Source organism: Melospiza melodia, chromosome 20 (assembly GCF_035770615.1).
Source record: "Melospiza melodia melodia isolate bMelMel2 chromosome 20, bMelMel2.pri, whole genome shotgun sequence".
Taxonomy (NCBI): domain Eukaryota; kingdom Metazoa; phylum Chordata; class Aves; order Passeriformes; family Passerellidae; genus Melospiza; species Melospiza melodia.
In genome coordinates, this window is record NC_086213.1 from 1,159,691 (window position 1) to 1,182,056 (window position 22,366).

General features: G+C 60.9%; 1 protein-coding gene and 1 long non-coding RNA gene across 2 annotated transcripts; one reads left to right on the forward strand and one right to left on the reverse strand.

The window, feature by feature from the left end:
- Positions 1–354: 354 nt before the first annotated feature.
- Positions 355–22,246, forward strand: SMTN (smoothelin). Its single transcript, XM_063173424.1, has 21 exons — positions 355–486; positions 5,504–5,664; positions 5,907–6,000; positions 6,107–6,185; positions 6,280–6,563; positions 8,030–8,132; positions 8,316–8,533; positions 8,662–8,725; positions 9,895–9,987; positions 10,510–10,839; positions 11,794–11,897; positions 13,910–14,026; positions 15,023–15,181; positions 15,273–15,348; positions 15,617–15,781; positions 16,329–16,391; positions 16,556–16,619; positions 16,950–17,120; positions 17,218–17,338; positions 17,410–17,561; positions 21,318–22,246. The coding sequence occupies exons 1-21, from the start codon at positions 436–438 to the stop codon at positions 21,466–21,468; spliced, it is 2,820 nt and encodes a 939-aa protein (XP_063029494.1). The 5' UTR covers positions 355–435; the 3' UTR covers positions 21,469–22,246.
- Positions 4,525–10,347, reverse strand: LOC134427522 (uncharacterized). The gene is made up of 2 exons (XR_010030196.1): positions 9,948–10,347; positions 4,525–6,170 (listed from the first exon to the last, which is right to left on the reverse strand). It is a non-coding gene; the product is annotated as an uncharacterized LOC134427522 (long non-coding RNA).
- Positions 22,247–22,366: the final 120 nt, after the last annotated feature.

The window sequence follows — 22,366 nt, forward strand, 5'->3', positions numbered from 1 at the left end:
GCCCGGCTGGGCTCGGGACACTCTGCAGGCAGCGATACACCCTGGGGCGCTACCCCAAGGTGGCCAGGCCCGAGTTCTGCCACACCGGCACCGGCGTGGGGTCCGGGACGGGAGTGCGGCGCAGCACGGTACGGCACGGCTGCTGTTTCACGGTGCCAGAACAGGGCTGGGCACCGGGATACAGGACCCGTAGGTCCGGCGGGGCGGCGCGGGGCCGGGCTGGCGGCGGCGGGGCGAGGCGGGGCGGCGGGAAGCGGTGGCCCTGCGGCGCTATTGGGAGCACGAACGGGAGCGGAGCGGAGTCGGGGAAGGGGGGGAGCGGGGCGGGGCGGGAGCGCAGTGGAACCCAGCGCAGGGCCGCGCCGCCCCGGCCGCGCTTTGTTGTCTCGGCCGCCACCGGGTCCCGGCCGCAGCAGCCCGGGCCCAACGGGCAGGATGTCTCAGGAGAATCTCCTCGGGATGGACGAGGGAGCGCTGCGGAAGCTGGTGAGTCCCCAGACTGCTCTGGGTCTCGGGATACGGTGCGCGCCCGCGGCGGTTCCGGGGGTAGGTCGTGCCTGGAGGTTCCTTGAAGCGCCCCCCGGGCCCGGGGCCGCTGTCTCAGGCGCGGGCAGAATGAGATCGGGCGGGCCTCGGGTCTGTTGCTCGGCCGGGGGACTCTGGAGCCATGTCTGGGAGCGGATGTTGCGCTGGAGACCCATCGCTGGTCCCAGGCGGCAGCACCTGGAGGGACCCGCACTGGCCTGGGTCGAGCTCTGGGCCGGGGGGAGCTCCAGCACTAGCTCTGGTGATTCCGAAGACTCTGGCCCCGCTGCTCTGGCCGCTTTTGGCTCTTTGCTCGCAACCTGGCCGTAACCGCCTGTCCCGGCTCCATCTTCTCGGCCGGCGGATCCCGGGGAATCGTTCCCCGATGCTGGCGCAGTTCCCTGCTCCCCGCTGTCTCCTTGCGGGCTCCCGCGCTGCCGGGGAGCGGGCGCTGTGCCAGGCGCACTTCCCGGGCTCTGCCTGAATGGCTTTGCATCCCATCCGCTCCTGCGCGGCGGCTCCTGGGGCACCGGCCGGAGCGCTGCCCCAGGAGCGAGAGCTGCGGTCGTGCGCTGCCGCGGCCGGTGGGCTCTGGAGGACGAGGGCCTCCGTGTCCCGAAGACGGGACTCGGGATACTCAGCCGGGTCTGGTGTCCCGGGAAGCCCCTACAAATGCCCGGCTTTGGGCAACCCTGGGGACCCCCGGCCCGGGGCTAAGGCTGTGCTTGCTGCCCCGGGGGTTGAGCCGGGGTGGCCCGGGCCAGCGATGGGGAATAGTCACAGCAGGACGCTGAGTCAGCCAGGAAGGCAGCTCTGTTGGAACAGGAAAGAGTCGGGAAGCCGGCGGGAAGTGAGGGCTGTGCAGTGGGTCCGCACGAGGGCTGCCCCCGGCTGAGCCTTCTGTCCTGCAGCCCTCAGCCAGCTCGGAGTGACGACACGCAGACCTGCCCGTGGTTCGATCTGAGGACCCCACTTGCTTTTCGTGGGGTGATGCCAGGGCCAATGGACCATCTATCCAGAGGCATGGGGATGGATGGTCAGGGTGTCTTCCCATCTTGCCAGTGCTCCAGCTCTGCCATGTCCCAGCCAAAGTCTCTGATCTGAGATGGAGCCTCAGGAACAGTGGGTTCCTGGTGTCTGGCCAGACCAGGGAAGTGGATCTCATCCTGCAGCAAGCACTGCTTCTATGAATGCTTTTTCTTTGACATGCTGAGGCTTCGCCTTCCCAGAGCACTGTGCTTGTGACCCACATTTCCCTGTGCTGTGTGGCACAAGCTGGGGAAAGCCTCATCTGAGCTGGTGTGAGGCAGGGAAGGAATTATTTTTCTTCTGGTTAGGTTTTTGGCTCCCCTCAGCTGGAAGAGAATTAGTCCATATAAGGGAAAACTGCCTCTCCCACAGCTTCCTCCCGTCTTCTCTGCTCTCCCCAGCTCTCCACTCTGCCTTGCTTCTCCTTATTTGTCTCAAGTGACACCTAGGCAGCAACATCTAATGTCCCCAGGGAAACTGAAAGAAGGAGGCTGGGGGACTTGAGGAGGTCCGTGCAGCCCCCTCACTCCTGTGCTGGCTGGGCTGGGAGCAGCCAGGAAGCCCCTGCCCTGCAACTCCTGCCATAGGCATCCGCATGATTCCCTCCCCAGCTGCCCACTAGTATCCCAGTCCCAGGGAGGCCGGTTGTGATGAACCAATGGTGCAGCATAAAAGTGACCAAGGTCTTGGAGAAGCTGGAGGAGGGAGTAGTGGGGGATGGGGTGAGTGCTACTGCAGGGTGGCCCTTAGGTGGATGTCCAGAAGCAAGAGATTGTTTGAGTGCTCACAGCTGTACTGACCTCCAGGCTGAGGTCTGCCAGCTTTGGGCTGGGGAATGCTTCCCTCTCCCAGCCTCTCCAACTCTTAGTCTGGTTGACTAAGGAGGATATAAATACCTTTGGAGACAGAGGCAAGGCAGGCTTGAGCTAGGAAAGTTGCTGCCATGAGATCCCCTTCTTCTTATACCCAGTAGCCTTTGGCAAATCTTCAATGGCTCTGAGAAGCACTGCATCCCTGCCGTATCCCTGTCATCCAGTGTCCTTCCTGCTTTGCTCTGCCCAGGGGGCAGCCATGCTCCCCATGGCTCTTTCTAAAGGTGACAGTGAAGCTTTGGGCCATAGGAGGTGCTCAATGTGCCAGGCTCATCAGATGTCGCAAAGCAGTTGGTTTCCCTGTGGCCAGGCTCCAGCCTCCAAATTGCTGTATACTGCAGCACTCCAAAGAGCTGGATGGATCCCAGGCTAATTGCAGCCCTCCTGGGGGAGCTGCCCACTGCACCAGGGCTCTGAGCACTGCTGTGTTGGGCACCAGTGGGGAAGCAGCCTATGGGTGCTGTGCCAGTGCACAGTGCAAAGGCACTCTGTGTGCCGAGGAGGGTGTTTGCTTGGAACCATTAATTTGCTGCCAGCTGGGCAGGGCCCATGGGGCCCCGGCATGTGCCGATCCCTGAGTCTTCCTGTGCTGGCAGGGTTGGGCCCCTTGGTCCTTCACAGCTGTTGTGGTTTCTGTCATGCTTTCCCTTGCTACTGGCTACGGCGCTTCCAAAGCTGCTCATTTGCCTCATTCTAGCTCCCTGCTGACGTGGGCTTGGAATAAGGCATTTTCTCCTGCCCTGCCATTTCTCCTGTGGGGAGAAGCCTTCCAGGACCTGAGCGCATGTCAGGTCCCAGCTTGAGCTTCCTGGGTAGGGCAGACCCCAGAGCTGGCAAGTGGGTGTCACTCAGCACACACTGGTGCCAGCATGTTTCCTGCACCAGTGTCTGCAGGGCTGGTGCCGCATTGTGTCCTCCTTTCCTTTCCTGGCACTCACGACTTTTGCAGCTGCTGTGTACATGCCCCTTCTCCTCTCTCCCCCAACCAGCTGCCCCGACCCAGCTGCTGGGGCCAAGCCACTCACTGCCAGCAGCTTATTTAGGGAACAGCCAAGGCCTTGGCCATCCAATATGCAGCTGAGGACTGTTTTCCTGTTCTCAAAGCCTTTGGATGGCTGCAGGGAGAGCTTGTCCTTACCACAAAGCTCTGCCTTCAGCTCCTCATTTTGAGCTGAACCAAATTCCACCACTTCCCAGCCCATCTATGCTGCCCTGTTTGCAGGGGGCCAGGCTTCCTGGCTGGCCATCATTGCTGCTGGACCATGCCTTTGTCCTGGTGGTAGTTGTCACCACTGTAGTGGCATCCTTGGGATGCCAGCAGCCATCTAGGGCAGATGGGAATTGAGAGGCCCATGAGGATGGAGGCGCTGGTTTCCTCTCCAACACTCTCCACTGCTCTGGCAGTGCCGTGGCTCCTGCTCTTCCCAGCTGCTTCCCTGGCCTTGTGGTGGCAGAGGTGCCTGCTCTGGATAAAAGCCCAGAGTGGGCTGCAGGCCCCAGGTCTAGCCAGGTTGCTGGAAGGGATGGTGCTGCCTGCTAGTGTGGTGGGGGCTGCTGGGGTGGGAAGGAAAGAGCACCCTGGCTCCAGGCAGCTCCCCCAGAGGTTATGTGTATTTTTAGAGTTGGTTTGCCCTAGGGCTTGGTAGTCCTGGCCACCAGTATCTTCCCAATTGGGGAAGGATAATGCTCCCTATTGGGCTTTGTGGCTGGCAAGGGTTGGAGTACAACAGTTTTGGCTGCTGCTGGGATGGCACATGACATCTCCGTGCCTGCTCTGTGCTTGCTGGCTTCACGAAGATGGGGAATACCCTGCCATATCACCAAACTCCAAGCAGAGAGGGCAAAGGGCGATAGCTTCTCTGGAGAGATAGCTTCTCTGCAGAGAAGTCTGCATACAGGTAGTGGTGTGGGGCCCCCAGTGTGGCTCAGTTCAGGTCCAGTCAAGGGACTAACCCTGATCCCTGCTGCAGCGGAACCCGGAGAGCCTGCATGGGTGGCCTGTCAGTGGCCCATGGGATAGGAAGGGAAGGGACTGATGCACTTGTCCTGTGGCATAGCCATAGCCATCAAGCATGAGGAGCTTGATGCTGACAGCAGCTGGTGTTGGTCATTTGGTTTATTTTAATGAGCTCCATGGGAAATCACCTCCTGGGTTCCTGATGTCAGGGTGGTGTTGATGTCCTACAGCAGGACAGTGTAAGGGTAGTGGGGCCATGCCTGCCCTGACTGGCCTCTCACTGCATATCTGGCTGCCTTCTGCCCCTTGAACATCAGGAGGTGTGTTCATAGCACTCTGGAAAAATTGGAGCTGGTAATGGGGCTGACCTGATCTGGAAGAGGGGGAGCAGCTCTGCATGCCCATGCCAGGTGCTGGCCTTTGGTGAGCTGAGGAGCACCTGGAGTGCCTGTGAGATGTTCATGAGGGGCATTTGTGGGTGAGTTGTGGCTGTGCTTCCCACACATAAAGGGTTGGACTTGCATTTAGAACAGATCCCACTCATGGATTTGGTTCCAAGAGCCACCTGCTATGTGCTAGCAGTCAATGAGGATGGGGAGGGCTGCGAGGTGGACAAGATGACTCCTTGGTGGGATGCTGGGGTCCTTTCAACCAGCACCTCCTGGGGAACAGGGGATGAGAAGAGAATGGGCTCTCCTGTCCCTTTGCTGCTGGAGGGACTGGCATGGGTAGGAGGACTCATTCCAGAGCTGGTGCTACTGGGAGGGACAGAGCTGCAGGGCACCAGCCCTTGCAGGCAGTAGGACAGAAATGAACAGTAGGGTGTTCATTTCCCATGCTTGTCTCTTTTACCTTTACATGCCCGGAGGCCTCGGTGCCACAGTGACAGCCCCTCTTCACTATGGCTGGTTCCAGCATCCTGTCCCGGGGGGGCCGTGCCCACTTCCTGCAGGGCCTGGCAGTGCCGGGCAGCGTGCGCTGGGCATGTGGGTGCCACACACAGACAGTGCCTTTGTCCAGAGCATGGGCAACTCATGGCAGTATGGGAGAGGGCGGCACCAGGGCTGAGATGGGGACTCAGCAGACAGAGCCAGTGCTGAGCTCTGCCCTGTGCACCCAGCTGGAGGCCACACTAGACCTGGCTGAGCGGCGCCGCATCCGCTCGGCTATCCGGGAGCTGCAGCGGCAGGAGTTGGAGCGAGACGAGGAGACGTTGGCATCCAAGCGCTTCCGCCCAGAACGCAGCAGCCACCGACAGGACAACAAGGAGAATTGGCCACAGTGAGTCCTGTTGTGGGCTGGGGTCATTCCGTGCCTCTGCCCTGGGAGATGGGAGTTGCGGTACCTGGCCCCGCTATGGCTGGGACAGATTTGAGTGAACATGAGGGTGGGAGCAGCGCGGCACAGAGCAGCTTGGTGCATGGTGGGGCCTGTTGCCTGGATCTGCCAACTGCCCACAAGGGGACTTTGCTCTCAAGCACCCGTGACAGCTCCCAGATGGCCACTCCTCTCATCCTGCTCAGGTTCCGGCGCCTGGAAGAGGAGCAGCAGGCAGCCCTGGCTGCCTTGTCTGAGCAGCTCGAAGCCATCACCAGCGTGGAGGAACTGACAAAACTGGTGAGCGACCATGTGCTGGGGCAGACTGTTTGCTGGGATGGAACTTGTGCTGGGGCTGACCATGGGTCACCCTGTGCCGGGGCTTTTCTGGGTCCTTCCCTCGCAGCTGCGGGCAGCGGGTGAGTATGAGGAACGCAAGCTGATCCGAGCCGCCATCCGTAAGCTGCGGGCTGAGGAGATTGAAGGTGAGGCACCATTCCCATGTTCTTGGGGGGAAAGCCCTGGAAGGTGTGAGATGTGGGCAGCTCCTTCCTGAACACCATCTTTGCTCCCACCCAGCTGCAGCCCTGGCTGGGAATGTGCAGAGCAGCCGAAGGGATGTCACCAAGCACCCAACTGTGCCTGGGGAAATGAAAATTTTCCAGAGGGACAATGCTGAAACACCAGCCTTTACTGGGAGTGAAAAAAGCTGTGGTGAGGACAGCACCAAGCCTCCAGGCGCAGACAAGAGTGGGGAGAGCAGCCAGCAGGACGATGCAGAGCCACCACTGGCCAGGCCAGAGGAGAGTGGGTATGGGGAGGCTGTGAAGCAGGCCCCTGCCCAGCAGCCCAAAGGCTCAGTGGTGAGTGTGTAGAGCACTGCAGGGGGTGGGACTGTTCAAGATTTCACCTTTTACTGGGATTCCTGTGCCAGCCTCTCTGAAGCACAAAGCCCTGGGCAAGCTGTGGTTGCCTGACCAAAGGGATTGAGACAGGCTGGGGTCTTTGGGGACAGGGAAAACATGGCTGGGCTGTGCCAGCATGGCCCCAGCAGTGGTGAGCTGGGGCTAGGTCTTCTCCCAAGGATGCTACCCGGTGGGGATCTGGGAGCCCCTGGTGCATGTGGTGCCCCCATCTCTGCTCCAGTTCTTGGGGATGGGGCTCTTTGGAAGCAACTGCTATTCATCTCTCCTGCAGCAGTTTTCCTGCATGGGTAGAAACCTCGATTCCCTGTCCCCTTCTCATGATGGCTGTTCCTCCTAGCCTTCGAGGGGCCAGGGCTCATTCTGGACTGAAGCTGCTGGTAGCTTTCTGGATGGGGGAGGGATAAACTGGTGGGCAGAGCTGCAAGGAATGAGCACAAACTGGGGTTTTCAGTGCAGCAGGGATGACACTGCAGAGACTCTGTGGTGGTAAGAGATCTCTGCATCCAACCCTGTGGGGTTGCCCTGCAAGGGTGGGAAGAGGAGAAGCAATGGGTGTACCCGCAGCCAGGTAAGAAGGTGTGGGTTCTTCCATCTGCCTCTGTCCAGCCCTGCTTCTTCCTCCGCCTGTCCCAGGGTTGTAGCAGGAGACTGCCAAAGGCATGTAGCCTTGTGCCACCTTTCAGCACTGTCTGCCTCCTCATCTGGATGTGCTGCCATGCTGCCCCCAAGCCCTGGCTGGGCTGGGACATCACTGAGCAGCTGAGAGGGCTGTTCCACTTGATCTGGCTGATTTCTATGTGGCCATTTCCATTCCTGGGTTTGGGACCTGGCTCTCCTGTGCCCCCTCAGGGTACAGGCCCCTCTTCATCTCCCCCTGCCCTAGAGTCATGGTGCTGCTAGAGGCACTGGCACAGCCAGGACTGGCACAGCCAGGACTGGCACCTTGTTCTCCAGCTGACACCAGGACACCCCAACCCTGCTCAGACTTATGTCAGAGACAGATCTGTCACCTGTGTGTAGTCCTATGTTTGGAATATTTCATCATTTGCAAAGCAGAGCTGCAGGTGCTATGGAGAGGGACGGGGTATTGTAAAACTGGATGTTCCCTGCATCACGGAGCCCTGGAGTGCCTGGACTGGAGGCATGGGGCAGGTTTGGGGTCCCCCTTCACTAGACACTGTCTCTCTCCCTGCCCACAGGATGTAGCAGGGTGTGGGGACACTTGTCCCCCTGTGAGCCTCTTGTTGTGACCCCTGTGCAGGGACTGGCTTGTCAATTCCCAGCAGCATGCAGGCAGCGACCTGGATAGCATGGGAAGATTCCACAATCTATGCATCCCTGGCTGGAATGGGCCATGGTGGCCCAGTGGGAGACTGGAGCAGGGCTGGTTCTACTCCCCCCAGGCCCGCAAGCAAGAGGATGTGGTGGAGCAGGAGCATGTCCCAGCTGGGATGCAGGAGCTGTGCAGCCAGCAAGCAGGAGACCCCCAGAAACCTGGTGCTCAGGGTGAGTCCTCACAAATGTCCATGGCAAAATCCTGTCTGGGTTGCATGCCTGGGGCCAGCTGCAGGACGATGGAGGGCATACTATCTCACAGTGGTGGGCAGGGCAGCCGGGTGCCTGCAGGAGCTGCAGGATGCATTGCAGGCAGCTGCAGGCTACCTGAGCAGAGTCTCTTCTCACTCGCAGCTGTGGTTTCGGGGAACCTCGTGCTCCTGGAGCTGCAGCCAGCCCCAGAGCCCAGTCCAGAGCCTGAGGATGATGGTGAGGACCTGCAGCAGGATCAGCCCCAGGCAGCCTGGAAGGAAGGGAACCTGGGCAGCCCTGCCAGCGCCCCAGAGCCCAGTGTGGCACAAAGCCCCAGAGGGGAGCAATTCATCCCGGGCCAGCCCAGTGCTGGCAGCCAGGTACAAAACTGGTGGCAGCTGCCACTGCCCTCCTTGCCCTGGGCTGGCACTCTGTAGGGTGAAGCCAACTTCTTGGGGTGGACTGCATGTAACCCCCAGCTGAGTGCTCTCCCCCTCTGCTCCCACAGCTTCATGTTGGGGTACACTGCCAGGTGCTGGGACCAGGTGGGAGACATGAGAGGCCATCAATGGGTAAGTGTAGCCTTGAGGGGGGTGACATGAGAGCTGGGCAGTGCCACCCCAAGGCTCCCCACTCCCCTGTCCCGCAGCATGTACATCCCAGGCAGCCCTGGGGACATGACTCCAGCCCACAGCCAGGAATGTGAGTGCAGGACACAGCCAGGCCAAAGGCCACCCCTAGCTGGGGGCCAATTGCTGCCTAGCCAAGTGGTGGCAATGCCCACCCCAGCCAGGGAACTGGGTGCCAGGCGGGCTGTTTACTGGGGCTCTCACTCTGGCCGGGTTACTGCAGGGCCATGAAAGGGAATCAGTGCCAGTAGCAAACCCTGGCCTTTTGCATTCTTTGTCCCAATAAGGCTCGGAGCTGTGCACGGCTGGCTCTGACCACCCCCACCTTGGGCCCAGCACCCTGCAGGGCCTCCCCACAGCCCTGAGGGATTCCAGTGGCAGCAGTTGCCCTCTTCCTACTGCTGGGAAAACCATCCCCATGGCTGTGCCAAGAGGAAATGGGGAAAAAACCAAAAAGCAGCTCTCTGCTTCCAGGGTCAGGGGTGCTGCCCTGACAGGCAGAGGTTGCTGTCCTTCTGAGGAGCCCCTGAAGGCTGCTGGCTCCTGGGAAGGAAGAAGCCCTGGGAAGATGCTAGGGGTGATAGGTTGCAGACGGCACAGCCCTGGGATAGAGGCAAGTGTGCAAGGTCTGCGCCCCCCTCCCTTGCCTCATAGCGGGCTCAAACCTGGATTCTGAGGAGAGGCTGAGCCCCCTCCCTCCATGGGCATCAATGACTCCCGTCCAAGGGCAGAGAGCTCTGCCTGCACCCTTGAAGGCTGACCCACCTAGCCCCTTCAAAGTCTCTCCAGAGGCAACGATATGCCAGGGCCTGGTGAGGACAGGGGTGATCCCAACCTTTCACCACAGATCCCAGGGACCCCCACTGCACTGCTGGGCGCAGAGCCTCCCCTCTGCAGTGTGGTTTTGCATTGCAGGACAGAGCCCATGCCCAGGGTGCAAGGCAGCCCACAAGTGCTGGTGGATTTTGGCATAAGCTCTGGGGAGTGTGGAGTGATGGGGAGGGAGACTGCAGGGGTGCTGTGCTGCGGTGGGGCGATGCCAGTAGCACCTGTGCTGTGCTCATCTTCTGCCTCCTCTGTGTCATTCCTTCCCTGGCCTGTCTCTTTCCAAGCATCAGTGCCCACCCAGGAGGTCATGGGGACCCCGGCTCGCCCGAATACTCACCGGTGGGAGCTGGTGCCCTCCTCCCTGGCTGGCCCCATGGGTAAGATCCTAGTGATGGCTGCCTCCATTCTCTGCTTCACAGCGGTGGGATGTCCCTGCTGGAGCCTGGGCAGGTGTGGAGCTCCGCAGTGCCAGGATGCCGCAGGATGCTGCTGGCTGCCTACCTGCCCCTTTTGCTTCCTGCCCAGAATCCCTCCCTCCTATCCATGTGCAGTGGGGGGAGGGAGCAGAGGCTTTGAGGGGCTGCAGCCACCCTGGGAAATGCTGGCTTTTGATGGGATCTCTGGGGGACAGCAGTACCTCCCGTGAGCACGTGAGGGATTGCATGCACGGTCGGGCACTCCGGGGGCATTGTGCGCCGTGTGGGCAACCTCGGGGGGGCTGCATGCGCAGTGTGGCATCCCGGGGCGGGGCCAGCATGCATGGCAGGGGGCACGCCAGGATGGGGGTCAGCGCGTATCGCAGGGGGCACCGCGGGGCGCTGCGTGCACGGTGCGAGGCCCGGCCGGCGGGGACGCGCGCCGGCGGCCGCAGTGCGGTGACCCCGCGCCCGTCCCCGCAGCGCCGCGCCCCGCGGGACCCCCGCCCTCTCCCGCCGCCGGCTCGGTGCGGGAGCGCGCGCAGCGGTTCGGGCCGGCGGGGGCGGGCGGCGCGGGGGGGCGGGCCGGGGCCGGGGCCGGGGCCGCCCAATGGCAGCGGGGGCCCCGCACGGCCCCGCCGGCGCCCGCTCAAAACGCGCGGGGCAGCGGCGGCGCAGAGCAGCGCCCGGCCCCGCGCCCCGCCGGCTCCCGCCTCGACGCCATGAAGACCTTCTTCACCATCGAGATCAAGGACGGGCGCGTGCAGCCCCTGGCGCCCCGCATCACCGCCACCCCCGGCAGCCAGCGGGCAGGTGGGCACTGGTGGGGTACGGGGTGTGCAGGACAGTCCGGTGGGCAGATGGCATCTGTCATAAGGCTTGACGCTGTAGGGGTGATCGGCATGGATGTCATGCAGGGAGGTGGGACTGAAAAAGATGTGGATCTCTCGGGAAGGTGGGCACCGGAGGGGAATGGATATCTACTGGGCTGTAAGCACTACAGGACTGTGCTCCTAATACGACAGTGTGCACAGCTGGGCAGTGGAGTAGGTGGATGCCAGTGGGCCGTCGGGCACTGACATTTGGTGGGCACAAATGGGCAGGTGGAGGCGGGCAGGCTGAGCCAGGCCAGGTGGGTGCTGATCGGTGGCAGGGTGGCAGCAGGGGCATTTGAGTGCTGCCAGAAGAACAAAGCATGCCTGGTAGCCCTCATCCTTTGGCATGCACTCTCATCGTGCTTGGAGCATCTCAGTTTGGGGAGACCATCTGGCCCTGCAGCCTGTCCCCAGCCCTACCGTCTTACCGTGTTTGGGGTCATTCTCCAATCCCTGCCCTGCCCTCGCAGCCCTGCCCCATCCTCTCCCCGCTGACCTGCTGGTTCAGGGGAGCCCACGCCATCCTGCTCTGCCCCATCCCACGGCTGCACCGTGTCTGTTCCAGCCCTGCCCCAACCCTGCTTGCCTGCAGATGTGACTGGCTCAGGATGCTCCTGTGGCCATCCCTCTCATCAGGGGGTCTTGGCTCCAGCTGAGACACTGCAGAAAGTGCCCTTCTTTGGGGAGGATGATAAGCTAGGGCAGTGAGGGGTCTCAAGTGCCCCATCTCTTGCTCGCCCCCCAAAGCCCTTTCCCTATGCCAGAGCTCAGTGCTCACTGCTAGGGCAAGATGTGCGAGGCAGGCAGATAGCCCAGCCAGAGCCACTCCCCAGCTGTGGGGCTGAGCCTGTGGGCTGGTTCAGACCCCACATGCCTCTTGCTCCCCTTGCAGAGGTGACTCTTGATCTGCGGAATGCCCCCATCCGTATCACCACCATCCCCAGCAGCGTCAGCACCATCTGCAACATCAGCAGTGTCAGCAGCAATGTCACCAAGGTGAGTGCCCCGGGGTCTGTGGGGCTGTGCTACACCTGGCCATTACGTGGCAGCTCCAGGGCATGGGGACCAGGGACCAAGGAGTTAGTGTAGGCAGTGTGCCGCAGAGGCTCTGTCTGGTTTTGGTTGGTGCTTTTGTTTTGATAGGGTTTTTTTCATCAAGAGACCCTGGACTTTGTGTGTGGTTGCACAGCCCTAAATGAGCCCCCTGCACTCTGGACTGTGCCACCATGTACTCACACCTGGGGAGGTGTGCAGAGGGGGACAAGGAATCTTTTGTGGGTCTCGCTTTGTTTTAAACACCTTTAAGGGTGGCAGCAGCTCAAGGAAAAACCCATTGCCAACCACCCCTCTGTTTTTCCTCGTGGGGATGGGCCTTGGCCATGTGTCTGGGGAGCCTGCCTTGGAGGGGGCCTACTCCTCAAAGGTCTCTAAAGCACTCTGGAGCTGTGGGTTGGGGTCTTTCATGTTTCTGCTATGCCATCCTGAGTGGAGAGTGCCCAAAGCCCCAGCCTGCCGGGGAGGGATTCTTGGGTGCAACTGAAGGAAAAAAAACCTGAAAAAACAACCCTTCTGCAGTATCTTTGCAGGGAGGGCAGCCTGTGAGGCTGTGGCCATCCTGGGGCTGGGTGCACACAGGAGACAGCCCTTCAAGTGCTTTAATCTGCTCCTGCCCATCTAGGGTAATGCAAGGCGTCTGTGTGCCGCCTTGGCAGGAGCCAGATTGTCAAACGTGGCTCTGTTTCACTCATGGCCCTGCGCACGCCTGGCTGCCTCTGCAGGAACAGCCCTGTGGGTGGCCTGTGTCACTGCCAGTGGCTGTGGTACCACTGGCTTCACCCCATCCTCAGCCCAGCCCTTGCCAGCATGAGGCAGGGAATGCCCACAGGTGCTGCCCACACCTGCCAGCAGGTCCTGCCTGTGGGCAGCTGGCTGCGCTGGGGTGACTTCCCTGTGCTAATGCGCTTGGGCATGCTTTGCCCGGGCACTTGTCAGCTCTCATTAAGGTGTTAATGGGTCTGTCTGATGAGGTGGGGGACCTGAGACCCATTGGCTGCCATGGCAGGAGATGCAGCTTCCAGGTGTGCTCCCGGTGGGCAGTGAGGAGGAGGATGAGGCAGTGGTGCTGGCAGCCCTGCCATGTAGGCATTGGTTGGAGGACCAGCAGGCTGTAGGGACCTGGGGGCAGTAGCCACGGTGGCATGTCTTCTCGTTGGTGGGGTGCTGCCTGTACCTGTGCAGGGACCCACTCTCCCGGGCCAGGCATTGGGGAGCACAGGGGTATGAAGACCTAAAATCCGTGCTGTGACCAAGGCCCTTGCACCAATGCCAGCCTGGGGCTGGAGATGTTGTGCTGTGGGTGATGCTGGCCCAGAGTGGGAAGGCTCTTGGGCAGAAGAACATAGCAGTGGTTGGCTTTTTCATTCACCCAGCACTGCTGTGGTCAGGGCTGGTCCCCACCAGCCCCTAGGCTGGTATCTGGCCCTGGAAGCCTCCAGGGGTGGGGGGGCCTCTTGCAGGGCTCCCCTTGCTGAGCCACCTGGTCCCACAGCCGGATGTGCTGCCAAGTGTGGCGCCTGGCTCAGCACCCCTGCACGGGACCCCCGGCTGCTGGGACCAGAATAGCCCACAGGCAGGGAGTGGGCCAGCCTCCAGCCGGGGGGGTGCCTGGGCCCCTATAAAGGGCAGCAGGACAGCTGAGCGGGGCTCGCCACAGCGCCTGCACCGCAATCATGCCAGGGCTCAGCTTGGAGGGACTGGCGCAGGCTGGGGTGGCAGAGCTGGCAGAGCTGCAGCAGGAGCTGGTGGCGTTCCGGGGGGCAGCAGAGGGGCAGCTGGAGCGGGCTCTGCAGCAAGTGCAGGTGCTGGCACAGGCACTGCAGACATTGGAACAGGAGCACCTGGAGTTACGGGCAGAGCTGGGGCGCCTGGGCCGCCACCTCGATCTGCTGGCACCAGGGCTGCAGGTGCCCCCCAGGCAGGACATCAGCACCCTCTTTCTGGAAGCACAGGACCCTTGCGCTCACTTTGAGGGCACTGAGGAGCCCAGTGTCCCTGTGGCCCATCCACCCACTTTCTCCAGTACGCGCCAGCAATCAACCGTGCATCTCTCCCGAAGCAACAGCAGCGTGAGTGTGGGCAGCCCTGCCCCATGACAGGGGGAAGGGAGGGGGTCACCAGCTCCCAGGGCTCCTGGGGGTATTTGTAGCCCTGGCACAAGGCGTGACTGTGGCAGTGGTGCACGGGGACACGGCACTGTGGGGATCTGCCACTCCTTGGGCTCACTGTGGTGGGGCTGTGCACCCACCTGTTTCGCATTCCCAGTGTGCCAGGTGGGAGGCCCCAGGCAGCAGTCTTGCCTCCACCACAGCACCAGGCACAGGTGGTGGCATGGGTGCATGTGGCCAGTGTTAACTCCGGCTGATGGCTTTGCCACGGATCGGTTTACCAGGTCACAGGATGCAGGATGGGACCAGGTGTGTGCATGACTGCTCTGGCCGCAGTCTGTCATCTCTGGTGCCCTGTGCCCTATTCTGGGCCTGGCCCACTGCCTGCTATGCATTGCTGGGGGGTTGTGCTGAAAGGGACTTGGCTGTGCTCGGGCAGGGGCCAAACTGGCCTAGATCCTGGCAGGGATGCAGAGGAAGGCTCTTGACCTGCTGCACAAGCTCTTCTCTACACTAAGTCCCTTAATTCCGTGAAAATCCCCGTGCTGCTAATGGTGTGCACTGGCCTTGCCGACACCTTGCCCACGGCTGGGTAACAGCCACTGCCCGGCCCAGAGCTGTGGGCAACTCCTGCTCGCTGGGGGACCCAGCCACCTCCTACCAGGGAGCAGAGAGGATTTGGAGATATTATGGCAGCCAGACTGGAAGGAAGAGAGGGACTGCTGGGTCTTCCTGGGCCATTGGGTGCGGCAGATTGCCATGTTCCCCTGCCTGCCTTGGGCGCTGCAGATGCTTGCAGCATCCACAAGCTGAGAGCACTTAGGCACATCCTCTCTAGGGTTCTCACTGCCTGTAGCACTGGGCAGGTGTCAGGGTGATGAGGGCCTGGACCCTGAGAAGAGGTGGGGGTGTGGCCAAGCCGGCAGGGGGCTCAGCTGCATTGTGATGTTCTTGCAGATGGAGCCAGAGGTGGTGGAGCAGCAGCAGGCAGCGAGGCGAGAACCAGAGCTGCCCAACGGCATGGAGAAGGTGCAAGTGAGGGAGGTGGAGAGAAGGAGCAAGCTGAATGTCGAGGAGCTGAGCAAGATTGAGGATGAGGATATTCTGGATAAGATGGTACTTCTTCCTCTGGTTTGGGCTCCTGCAAGAAGGTAAAGGGACCTCAAGCTGATGGCAGAACACTAATGATGACTTCCCCCTCCTGCAGCTGGATCAGACAACAGACTTTGAGGAACGACGGTTGATTCGAAATGCCATGCGGGAGCTGCGCCAGCGCAAGCGAGGTACTCGGGGATGGTGATCCCTGCTGGAATCAGAATGGTGGTGGTGGCAAATATAGGGTGCTCAAGTGTGGCTGCCCAGCTGCGGGGAAGCAGTAGGAACCAGTGTGTGCTGGTTCCTCTGCTGCCCCCTTGGCTTTGTGATGTCAAGGACATCATCCTTCCCACAAACCAGTTGTGGCCAGCAGCAGCTGCAGGACTCCTGGTGTGGCAGGAACCATGCGCACCACCCCACTTCCCTGCTGATGCCATCTCCCACTCATGTTTGCAGACCAGCGGGAGAAGGAGCGGGACCAGCGGCTGCAGGAGGCTAGGAGCCAATCTGTGACAGGAAGGGCTGGCCATGCCACAGAGACCACCACCACGCAGAGCACTCAGTCAGCCGACGGCTCGGCATGCAGCACCGTCACCAAGACTGAGCGTCTTATACAGTCCAGTATGAGCTGGGCCAGGAGTGGGGTGTGCCAGCCCTTGGGGGCCTTGCAGAATCCTTCCCAGTGCTCTGCCACCACAGCTCCTTTGCCGTTCGCTGCCTGTCCCGAGTCTGGCTAGACTGTCCTGGGAGCAGGACAGTGTTTCAGAGCTGTCTCTGGCTTGCCCAGAGTCTGCCTGGGGATAATTAGGGTTTTGCTCTGGTGACTTTACTCTGAATCCCCAACCCTGTCAGGATGGCAGGGCCTCATCTGCACCTTTGGCCTGTGTCTTGTCTCCTATATCCCTGCTCTCCCAGTCCCTGGATGGCTCAGGCTGAGTGGCTGCAGGGGCTGAGGGATGCCCCAGCTCCCTGTTGCTTTGCGCTTGCCTCTTTGTTCTCTGCCTGGGGGGCACATGCCCTCTGTCCTCCCTCTGCCTGCTATGCCCATGGCTCTACCACCCGGGACTTCTCCCTATTGCAGTGAGTGGGTGTGAATGCTTGGCAGCACCAAGTGTCTGTGGGTGCTGCTCTTCCCAGCCCAGCAGTTCCCGTTGCTTTGTCCCTGCAGGTGATGGCAGCAAGACCTCCCGTACTACAACCATGGAGTCAAGTTATGTGAAGAGATCAGACAGTAAGAGTTTTTCCTGCCCTTTCCGCATAGCATCCTCAGGGTGTAACCCTGGGGCATCGCTGCTGCTGAGCCGTCAGTGCCCTGGTGCAGGCAGAGTTCTGCCTTCCTGGCATAGCTGCCCTCAGCTCCTGCCCAGGGCCTTTTTCCTTTCTTTCTCTCTGCAGATGGCAACAGCACTTTCGTTCAAACTAAATCATCCTACAGCTCCTCATCCAAAAAGACAGGCAGGTGAGCAGAGGTGCCTGTGGGGACAGCCCCACATGGTCCCTGTCACTTATCTGCTTGCACAAATCCTCTGCCCAGCTTGCAGTGTCCTCACGCAAATGGGACTCCAAAGCCTCCTGGTCCTTGAGGTACATCCACTGTGTTCAGAGGTTCTCATGGGTCCTTCCTTGGGCACAGAGATAGATCTGCCAGCTGAGGACCTTAAGCCACCTCTCTTCTATCCCAAAGACATGGAGGTCTCCAGAGTTCCAGGGCTGGCCATGGGCTGAGACCACTGTTTGCCCTCCTCTGGGTTGCCCAGAGCCCCTTTAGCATTGCCTGTCTCTCTCCCAGCATTTTTGACCGTGAAGATGAGAGCGCTTCTCGGCAGAGCAGCCTGGCAGCGCTGGAGCGGCGTCAGGCGGAGAAGAAGAAGGAACTGATGAAGGCTCAGAGCCTGCCCAAGACATCAGCCTCTCAGGCACGCAAGGCCATGATGGAGAAGCTGCAGAAGGAGGGTGGGAGGTGAGGCTGGGCCTGGGGCAGGCTGGCCAGGGCAGTAACTGCTGCACAAATAACAACACCTACAGCTATGGATAACACCCCATGTCTCCTGCCACAGTTCAAACCCTGCAGCATCACAGACCGCTGTGCAGCGCTCCTCCAGCTGTGGCGTGCCTAACGCCAACAGTATCAAGCAGATGTTGCTGGACTGGTGCAGAGCCAAGACCCGGGGCTATGAGGTGGGTGCCACCCCCTCTTCCTGTCCCACGGCCAGTCACTCTGTCCCTTGGTAACTTTGTTGCTCTCTCAGCATGTGGACATCCAGAACTTCTCATCCAGCTGGAGTGATGGCATGGCCTTCTGTGCCTTGGTCCACAATTTCTTCCCTGATGCATTTGACTACAGTAAGCTGACGCCCCAGAACCGCCGCCAAAACTTCGAGGTGGCCTTCTCTTCTGCAGAGTACGTACCTCTCTTGCCATCATATAGACTTGGGATGGCTTGGAGCAGCTTGGGGTGGCTCTGCTGCTCGCTGCTGGGGCGAGGGGGGACACATGGAGTTGATGGTGCTGGAGGTGGGTGCCTATAGGTGTCACTCCCCCCATGCAATGCAACAAGGTTAGGTGCTGTGGGGGCAAACAGAAGCTGGTATGGGCAGAGTCACAGGAGGCCAGTGCAGCCCAGTCTAGTGTGGCAAGGGTGGGTATAGGGGTCTGGTTTCCTGAATGTGGAGCAGAGCACCCAAAGGCAGAGCAGCAGCCCCATGAGCCCACCTGGCTTCCAGCAGTACTTTCCATCCTGGGGGACCAGGTGTGGGACTGCAGTCTGTGGGGGGAGCAGGGTTGGCCTAAGCCAGGTTCCTCCTTTCACAGTTATAGGGCCTCAAACACCATTGCACCTTCTCCAGTTTTCTTCCTGTCCCTTTTTGCTTCTGGTTTTCCTGGGTGCTGAGAGATGGGAGTGCACCTAGCTGGAGGGCTGGCAGCCAGCCCCTCTCTCCTTCCTTCTGTCTCTCTCCCACCCACCCACTCTTCTCCAGCACCCTGCCAGGGGGCAGGGCTGGGGGTGGGGGGTCCCATCCTGCTGATGTCCAGGGTGGCAGGGTGAGATGGGGATTCCCACAAGCTCCCAGGGTGCCGTGGTGCTGTGGTGGAGCGAGAAGGGGGCTGTGGGCCTGGCTCTTGGCGCTCCTGTTAATGGATTTTTTGCCTTAATTGGGAAACTGGTGCGCGGACTTGAGAGAGCCATCGATCTCTCCGGCCTGGAAGCCAGGTGGCCTCTCGTCCTTCCTCCTCCTCCAGCTCTTGTGAGCGTCCTTTCCTGAGCTTCCTGCACCAGGGCTGTGCCGCGCGGTTCCAAGTGGAGCTGGGCAGGAGGGCTGGGCTTGCCCCCCGCCATCCTCCCAGCGGTTCTATACAGGAGCTGTATAGAGCGCCGCTCCACTCTGGAACCCGCACCCCGAGCACCTGGCGCACCAGAACACCTCACTCGTCCTCCTACTCCTCCTTCTCTTCCGTCTGTCTTTCCCTCTGGACTTCACGCCTCTCCACGCCACTCACCTGCCCCTTTCCCCCTTGCTTGTGCCCCCCCCAATATCACTGAATGGCCTTGGCATGGGGTGCCTGGAGCCCTCCTGCCCCTGCATCGTGCATCCCCAGAGCATGCCAGAGCGGAGCAGCTGCCAGTGGGATGGGAACTGCACTGATCTGTGTCTCTTGTTTTCTCTTCCTCCCCTCCCTGACTGGGCTGCGGTCACTGGCTTGCCCCTCTCTCTCCCCGCACCCAGGAAGCACGCGGACTGTCCACAGTTGCTGGACGTGGAGGACATGGTCCGGATGCGCGAGCCAGATTGGAAGTGTGTGTACACATACATTCAGGAATTCTATCGCTGCCTGGTCCAGAAGGGGCTGGTAAAAACCAAAAAGTCGTAGCCCATTGTCAGCCCCCCCCAGGACTGATGGTGAGAACCTTCCCCTCCAAGTACCTGCCCATGTGCCCACCACCACCAGGGCTCGGCAGGGAACTGACTGCCTCGGCTGTGGATGAGGCTGGGGGATGCTGATGGGTGAGGGGCAAGTCCTGGCGGTGCCAGACAGGGCCCAGCAGGAGGTTGGCAGGGACAGCTGGCTGGGCTTCAGCCTTCTGGAATAGCACCTGTGGGGGTTTGGGCAGGGGGGACTGTTTGACCCTGGAGTGCTGTTTGCTCTCCAGCTGTGGGGAGGGCAGTAGTTAGAACAGAGCCATGCCCCCATGGCTGAGCCTCACCCAGGGGTCAGCTGCTGGGGATGCCACCCAAGGTGTTCTGAATGGTGCTGAGTGTGGGTGGCCCCTCAGGATGCTGCAGCATCACTGCTTCCACTTGCTGCCTCATTCCCCTGCCTCAGGGTGCATGCCCAGCTCCAAGAGGCTGCCTGCTCATATATGGGCAGAAGCAGGAGTCTGGAAAGTGTGACTCAAGGCTCAGGTCCTGCAGTGTTTGTGCCTGTCTCAGGGCATCCTGGCTGGCGCTAGAGCTCTGGCTCCCCTGACTCTGCACAGTGCTGGCACACCAGGGCCCAAACAATGGCTTTATAAGGGCAGAGTCACTCTCTGTGCACTGCCATTGCTCCACCACTACCCTGAGCCAGGCTGGCAGTGGCAAGGGCTTTCCAAAGGCTCCGAGCATTTTCCCTCCCACTCTCACAGTGGCCAAATCATGAGGTGGGGCTGGTGCCAGCCAGGCTGTGGGCTTGGAGCCCACTGAGCAGGCAGCAGAGACCTAATGCAATGGCTGGGGCCATGGGACTCAGGGTGGGGGGCTCTCCTGGGCCCTGGTGCTCCCCAGGGGCTGGCACTGGCTGGGGTCACTCCTTGGGGTGTGACTCTTCTAGGGCGCCAACGTGTGCAGTGGGGCTACTGCAGGAGGGGAGAGGGGAGGTTCAGGGCTTGGGGGTTGAGGGTGTTGTGGTGGGTGGCAAGCTTAGGGTTCAGATCCTCCTTGGGGGCAGATCCCTGCCTTGGGACATCCTTGTGCACCCAGAGCCATGGGGGCAGAAACTTGAGTGGCCCAGGCCAAAGCAACTGAACTGGCCATGGCAGCAGCAGGTGCTGCCAGTTTGTGTCAGCACCGCCCCCAGTGCCAATGCAGCCCTTGCTCCAGCAGCAGCAGCAGCCTGAAGGGGAAACAATGCCTGGTAGGGGTGTGGGGCCTGGGCAGGGCCAGGAGGGTTGGCAGAAGTGGTAGGGTTGCTTCTGTGCCCCCCACCCCTTCTCTCCCTGTAGAAAGGAGCAGACAAGAGGTTGCCAGATCCCCTCCATGGTTGGAGGGGGATCCTGGATCCAGCCCTTCCTGGTTGTCATCAGGACTCATAATTGTGTGGTCAGTCCCTTCAAGCGCCCAAGGAGCCCCAACCTGGGCAGAGACATAGCCCAGGGAACTGGATGGGTGGCAAGACAGAGTAGGCCACCCCACCAAAAGGGCAGGGGCAGAGCCCCAAAGTTTCTATGGGGATGGGAACACAACCACAACTGATCTTCGAGGGTGCCATAAGACTGGTAGCTCCTGGAGCCAGGTCCTGCATGGACCCCTGCACTGTGGTGGGGCAGGGAGAGAAGGAAATAGGCGAGGGCTGAGTGAGCTGAGGCAGGGCAGCGCCCACTCCAGCAGCAGGGTGTGCTGGGCTTGGTGCAGGTAGCCCCTGGGTTCCAGTCCAGGGCAGGGGAGGGAGCCAGGTTGGCAGGGCTTAGGGGAAGGCAAAACAGCAGGGCCAGGATGTGAGGCAGGAGTAAGGGGCAGCACATAACCAAGACCACCCCCCCTGCTTTCCCTGAATCACTTGGTAGTGTTTGAGGGAAGGGCACAGCAGACACCTGCAGCCAGGCTGGGCTCTCTCTAGAGAACATCAGCATCAGCTGGAGGAGCAAGAGGAGGAGGGTGGCACAGCTTTAGCAGGGGATGACTGCCAGCACCAAGAAGTGGGATGGAGAGCATCTGGGGAACAGACAATTGGGCCGCCCCTGCCCTGGGGCAGGCACCTCCCAGGGCAGACAGCACATGCTTTTCCCAGTGTCAGGAGCAGGACTGTGGTACCAGGGTGGGGTGGGGGCGTGCAAAAGAAGCTCAGCAGGTCTGAGGGCAGCAGTGCCCACACCAGCAGGCCCTGAGCAGTGTGGGGTGCCCATCCCAGCCCCACACGTGGCAGCCTGCTTGAGGCCATGCTGAAGGCTTCATCTCTGCAGGACGCTGGTGGACTGCGTGCCGCTGGTGGAGGTTGAAGACATGATGATCATGGGGAAGAAGCCTGACGCCAAGTGCGTCTTCACCTACGTGCAGTCCCTCTATAACCACCTGCGTCGCCACGAGTTGCGCATGCGGCAGAAGGAGTGCTAGAGCCTGCCCTTTCCACCCCACTGCTGCCCTCACCCCAGAGCTGCCTGTGGGCAAGGGAGCTGCTTGCCTGGGAGGGTCTGGGGGGCCATGGGTCTGGCACTGGGGACAGGAGAACTCTTCCACCAGGGCACCCCCACACCTCTGCCTTGGCAGAGCTGCTTCTGCCTCGGCCAGCTGTGGGCTGACCCTGTGGGCAGAGCCAGGTGGGCACTGCTGGGGATGCTCCCACATTGGCTTGCCCCCCATACTCCAGCCTTTTAAGTTATTTGTTCTCCAGGAATTATTTGCTCTGCAGGCACCATCCCTATGTCCCTGGGGTGGCACGGGCACAGCTGTGCCCTCAGACTCAGGCCACCTCATGGGTCTGTGGCTGAGCAGGGCTGTGCAGTTCAACCAGGGTCATGGTATATCCTGCAGGCAGCATCTGCCAGCAGTTCCCTTGGTCCCCTGCAAGGAAGCCTCTCTGCCCACTGCAGGCCCTGCTTGGTGTCACCTCCCTGGGGACAGCTCCACAACCGTGCCAACTCCCTGCTTCCCACCTCCATGTGCACCTGAGGCACTTCCACATTAGGGGCACCTGTGTGCTGGGGAGGGAGTAGCAGCAAGGGGTCCCAGGGGAGTGCAAGGCGAACGTGCAAGCTGGGACAACCGCCCCCACTCTCCTCTCCAGCTCAGGCCACCCATGTGCTCAGCGCTGCTCGCCCTTTTGTCACATCTCTACACCTGCGCTGACACGTGTACCAACACCAGCCAGATAATAAAGGTTTATCTAGGGCAATGCCTCTGGTTCAGGTCCTTCTGCCAGTGGCATACTGCACACCACAGTGCTTGGGGAACGCTGGCAGCCCAGCTGCTGCAGGCCCCTCTACCCACAACTCAACTGCTTACCCAGCCCAGA